Raw genomic sequence first — 5,459 nt, 5'->3', positions numbered from 1 at the left:
GTAACGAAGTTGAAACTATCATAAGTAGCAGACGACGCTGGAGGTCAAATAATATGAAACAAAACAAAAAAAAAGCGCTCCAACGGAAAAAAATAGGCTTAGGAAGTTTAAATTTTTTTGCTCTTTGTCTGGGTCTCTGGGAATGGCTGATATTGCCATAAAGCCATGTACGTGTTCATCATTCACGTAAGTTAAAAATATTAATTTGATGGATTCATTCGGAATAGGGAATTATAAATAAGAAATTGATTACTTGTAATTTATCTTTTAATCTGTAAGAAATTACTGGCGAAACTAAATATAAGCTTAAATAAAATAATGGAATTGGCAAGTTTCGAAGAATTTGTTCCGCCATATAGTGTGTTTAACGCACGGGTTACTTCGGTCAGGATGTACATGATTTTGATGAAATAAGGCAAATTTAATGGTTTTCAAACAGTTTGAACTACATTTTGCAAAGATTATCAGGCTTTGACTAAACCGTACAAGCTGAAAGATTGTAATTAAAGTTATCACAGGTTTATACATTACGCGACAGAAATTATGATGCTTATTTACAAATTTACAATAGTTTATAATCAATTTCACGCCAATTACGCTCCTTTACGGTATATTTCCACGTAACCCCTATGTTTCGTCTTTTGGTCGTGAATAACTTTTGGCAATATCTCATTCCAGAATACGCAGTATTTGGATCTCAAATGATGTCCAATCGCTGTGGAATTTGGAGCTAAGACCATGTACTCTTCGCCATCCAAAGTGTATTCGGGCCACAAAGATGAACGATCTCTCATGTTCTCCAACATATTTGGATTTCTGCAATGGCGGCAAAAATGGGTAAGTCGAAAGCTTTTGATTCTTTGGTGGTGGAACAACAACTGATTAAACTTGAGGAAATAAGTGCAATTGCTAAAAAAAGCAAAAACGCGTTGGAGGTCGTCATGTCCTATACAGTTTTATGGTTGCTGCGATTATGACCGCTTTGACCCTTGACTATATAACGGTCATCCAATGCCCCTATGTTCGTTAACTAAGGCCACTATTAAATCTACTGCCCCATAACATCTATATCTATATAAATCAAAGTCCGGACTGACTGACTGATAATCAACGTCCAGCCCAAACCGCTTGCCCTAGAAGGCTGAAAATTTGCAGGAACGTTACTCATAAGTAGTGGGCGCGTACTAAGAAAGAATTTTCAAATCCGTCGCCATCTTAATAAATGGCGCCCAGAAATGTAAAAAATATTCTCTATGCAACAAAGTCCGCTCGTTTCAACCGATTTCGCAAATATTTAGTACACTGGTTTCCTTTAACCTATAGACGGGCTGAATGGTCTTTTGGGTTCGATTTGTTGCCATCTTTTTAAATGGCGGTCAAAAATTTAAAACCCTTCTTTATGGAATAATGTCCGCGTGAAAAGTAATAAAAAATGTCCCGACGGGCTGACGGGCAACGCCGAGTGCCTTCGCTCCTAGGGTGCTACAAAAATATTAGTCCTCAGTAAAATCTACCCATTCTTTATATCATTTTGATGGTAGCGGGTAACAGCTAGTATCTTATAAGCATAAGATGGCGTCTACAGCCAAAGCCTGGGAACCGTGAACGAAGTATACTTTTTGTCTCTATCTATTGACTTTTGATTTAATCTTACCCATTTTTGGCGAAATTAGCCAATGTTTTCATAATATGCGCTGAAAACATCCTTTCTTTGTCCGTGTACTTAAACCCCTTCTTAAAGGGATGTCCAAACGTGTAAAGTAAATCCATTCCGTGATGGATACCCATCCATAATGGTAGTCCAGTAGTTTCAGTTCGGTACATAAAGTAGTACTTGTAAACTTTACCCCCGGCGTATTTTACCCCGCGTTCCACGTCTTGCATGGCGCAAGTGAATATCATGTCGTTGACGACGTTGACCGCGCTGGTGACAATGTTCTTTCGGTCATTGTACATGTACAAGCCCATGATAATGTCAATTGCCATCTCTTCCATTCCAAAATCTTCGGCCAGCGAAGCCCGAAGTGTTGTTTTCGTTGGTTTAATGTTATCACTTAGAGTGAAGTCCAGGGGTAGTAAGCTAGCCAGGAATATGGACCCTTCATCGCGGACACTGCCTGTAAATTATGTTCACGAGAATTTAGACTTAAGTTAATTGAACTTTCCGTGAAATTTCAAGGGATTTTAAGAAATTTACTGATTAAAATTATATGAGTGTTTTAAGAAGGGGATAATAGAAGAAGTGTGACACGGACCCTTCATCGCGGACACTGCCTGTAAATTCTGTTCACGACAATTTAGACTTAAGTTAATTGAACCTTCCGTGAAATTTCAAGGGATTTTAAGAAATTTACTGATTAAAATTATATGAGTATGTTTTAAGAAGGGGATAATAGAAGAAGTGTGACACGGACCCTTCATCGCGGACACTGCCTGTAAATTCTGTTCACGACAATTTAGACTTAAGTTAATTGTACTTTCCGTGAAATTTCAAGGGATTTTAAGAAATTTACTGATTAAAATTATATGAGTGTTTTAAGAAGGGGATAATAGAAGAAGTGTGACACGGACCCTTCGTCGCGGACACTGCCTGTAAATTCTGTTCACGACAATTTAGACTTAAGTTAATTGAACCTTCCGTGAAATTTCAAGGGATTTTAAGAAATTTACTGATAAAATTCTATGGGAATGTTTTAAGAAGGGGAAAATAGAAGAAGTGTGACACTCTGTATCCTCTTAATACTTTTGTTATGTAAGAACGGAATCTTCCCATGGGCGAGGGAATTATCCTTTTTGTTAATTTGGTCTCCCGCTCATCGAACTTAATTAAATTAAGATGGGTGTAATTACATCGCACCGTGCTAGGGTGAATTCTATAACTGTTTGGTATTTACTAAATCCCCATTCAGCAATCTAGTAGGTACAAACCTTGATTGTCTTGACGTAGCGGGACAAAAATTAATCAACAAGCGCATGCAATGCATGCGCCTTGGCAAATAGTTAAGCAGCGCTAATAGATATAGTAATGATGAGGGAACTATTTAAAATGGCGTATGTGCATGCATGATTCGGTTTAGTAACCCCAATTGCTATAATAAATGTTAATTAAGGGATGTTGTTGGGGAAAAATCATGTTACAATTACGAATTACCCACCCCGTTTTGTGTACAAGTACATACACTTCTCTCGAAGAGAAGAAGTATTATATACTTCTGTTTATACCTTACCTGTCATTATTTCGGTTTTCTTTACCATATCTTTGTCCAAGAATAATTGCGCGGGATGGTCTCTGATAAATTTACCATCTACGACGGGTCTGAAGACGTAAACAAAGTCGTAACCGTAAACCATTTCGTTATCCAAAATTTCATCCGCGTCCTTTGTCTGTAGACATTCAACAGCCGCCGTTCGATTTTCGCTAGTGTCCAAGTTGAACGGACATCCTATGTCCTTGAGTAAGTCTTTGGCACGGTCGAGCAGAACTGATTTTCTTTCGATTGAAAACAGAGCCGACGGGGAACCACTTTGTAAGATGGCTCGTTGAAATAGATTCTGACTCTCAGGCAACACTAGATGAAATCCTGCCAAAAATATCGTGTTCTTTAAGTTCAATTTCAGTAGATAAAACCATGGAAAAATGAGCTAGGTAAGATGGAGTGGTAATGATGATGGGAGACATGCTGCACCGGTCCGTAATCCTCCCAATGTACCTTGCGCACGCCCCTATACTCTTCTGTAGGTGATTGTTAAGTGCTGCCGCGTAGTACCATTATATTTGTATGAGAACTAGCTTCTATTTTTAAGACAGAGGGGGCGTACGTCCTTTACCACTCCGTACTGTACTACCCTACCTAAACGCCACTAAGGATGCTGGGAGGGCTTCGGTACCGTTCCCTAGGTGGGTAGGGTACATAGGCAACATTATAGGTATGACTATTTCCACTCCATGCCTCTCTCCTTCAATATAAAACCAAGAAGTGATATCTAGTTTACTAGGGAGAAGGTATAAGTTCGCCACATTTCCAGCTTTATCTCCAGTCCAAACGTAGGTCCAGAGTTAATCCCCGCCTCTAAATTACAATCAGCATCTCATTGGTTCGTGAAAACTCACGTCAGCGCGACGCGAATGACGAAAATTACAGTCATATTTTCCGACTGAGGAGAGGCGAAATAGACCGGCCTCCTTTTACGTCCCCCCTTGTATTTTGAAAGGGGGACTACAGGACTATGGCGCGCAAATACTTAGGCATCTTATACATTCTCCCTAATAAACTATAGATATCGCTTCTTGATAAAACCATGGTATTACTTAGTACTTACCTACGCTACTTGAACCAGCGCTCTGTCCAAAGATGGTAACCCTGGTAGGGTCCCCTCCAAAGTACTCAATGTTTTGTTGGACCCATTTTAAAGCCATGACTTGGTCCATGAGTCCCATGTTACCAGGAGCGCTGTCGTCTCCCAAGTAGAAAAATCCCAACGCAGCTAACCTGTAGTTTGCGGTAACTACTATGACGTTTTCTTCCGTGGCTAAGGTACTTCCGTCATAGACCTCAATCCCGCTCGTGCCACGAGCGAAACCTCCGCCGTAAATCCAGAACATTACTGGTAACTTGTCCTTGGTTTCCTGAAAAGTATTGAATCATGTTGCAAATTGAAAAACTTTGATTAATTAACAACATCTTTATAATTAGATGGGGAGAGGGGTTTAATAATGTTTATTAAAAGTTGAAATAGTTAAGTTACCCTACCTTTGGGGCGAAAATGTTCAGCGTTAGACAGTCCTCACTAAAAAATCCATTTTCAATCCCGAAGAATAACTTGACATAGGGGTGTTTAGAAAAAATGGGAATCTTCTTTTGTAGGCAAGCATTTCCGTATTGTGTGGCGTTCAGGGTATTAGTCCAGGGTTCAACGGGTTCCGGAGGTTTGAATCTAAGATGTCCAGTTGGTGGGGCCGCGAATGGAATCCCTTTAAATATCCGTACTGGTTTATCAGTATCGCTATGGGTCCAGTATCCTTGTACAGCTCCTATTGGCAGCTTGACCAATGGGGGAGGTTTAGAAACGGGTACTCCAGATGTTACGCAAATAATAAACGTGAATAGAAGTACCCCAATCATGATTCTGTATAAAAGATATGACACTCATGAATTTAGTTTGTGGGTTAAATTTGGCATATTTTCACTGTAATAAGTAAAGGCAAGAAGTGATATCTAGTTTACTAGGGAGAAGGTATAAGATGCCTAAGTATTCGCGCGCCATAGTCACAGTCCCCCTTTCAAAATACAAGGGGGGACGTAAAAGGAGGCGCCGGTCTATTTCGCTGCCTCTCCTCAGTCGGAAAATATGACTGTAATTTTTTTTCGTCATTCGCGTCGCGCTGACGTGCACGAGTTTTCAAGAACCAATGAGATGCTGGTTGTAATTTGGAGGCGGCGGGGATTAACTCCGGACAC

The 5,459-nt window shown here is 40.0% G+C and overlaps 1 protein-coding gene across 1 annotated transcript; it reads right to left on the bottom strand.

The window, feature by feature from the left end:
• Positions 1 to 414: 414 nt before the first annotated feature.
• Positions 415 to 5,123, bottom strand: LOC149615883 (acetylcholinesterase-like). Its single transcript, XM_089856101.1, has 5 exons — positions 4,752 to 5,123; positions 4,321 to 4,627; positions 3,228 to 3,581; positions 1,655 to 2,117; positions 415 to 816 (listed from the first exon to the last, which is right to left on the bottom strand). Exons 1-5 carry the CDS (start codon positions 5,121 to 5,123, stop codon positions 594 to 596), a joined length of 1,719 nt encoding a protein of 572 aa, XP_089712227.1. The 3' UTR covers positions 415 to 593.
• Between the last annotated feature and the right edge of the window lie 336 nt (positions 5,124 to 5,459).

The sequence above is a fragment of the Phalangium opilio genome, unplaced genomic scaffold (assembly GCF_054372755.1).
Source record: "Phalangium opilio isolate 3A_F unplaced genomic scaffold, DU_Popi_V2 ptg000217l_1, whole genome shotgun sequence".
Lineage (NCBI taxonomy): Eukaryota > Metazoa > Arthropoda > Arachnida > Opiliones > Phalangiidae > Phalangium > Phalangium opilio.
This window is presented reverse-complemented; position numbering and strand designations above follow the sequence as displayed.

Coding starts and splice junctions, on each gene's coding strand:
- LOC149615883 (XM_089856101.1), bottom strand. CDS start 5,123: ATGATTGGGGTACTTCTATTCACGTTTATTATTTGCGTAACATCTGGA. Junction 4,628..4,751: donor TGAACATTTTCGCCCCAAAG/GTAGGGTAACTT, acceptor AATACTTTTCAG/GAAACCAAGGACAAGTTACC. Junction 817..1,654: donor GCTAATTTCGCCAAAAATGG/GTAAGATTAAAT, acceptor CCGCCATTGCAG/AAATCCAAATATGTTGGAGA.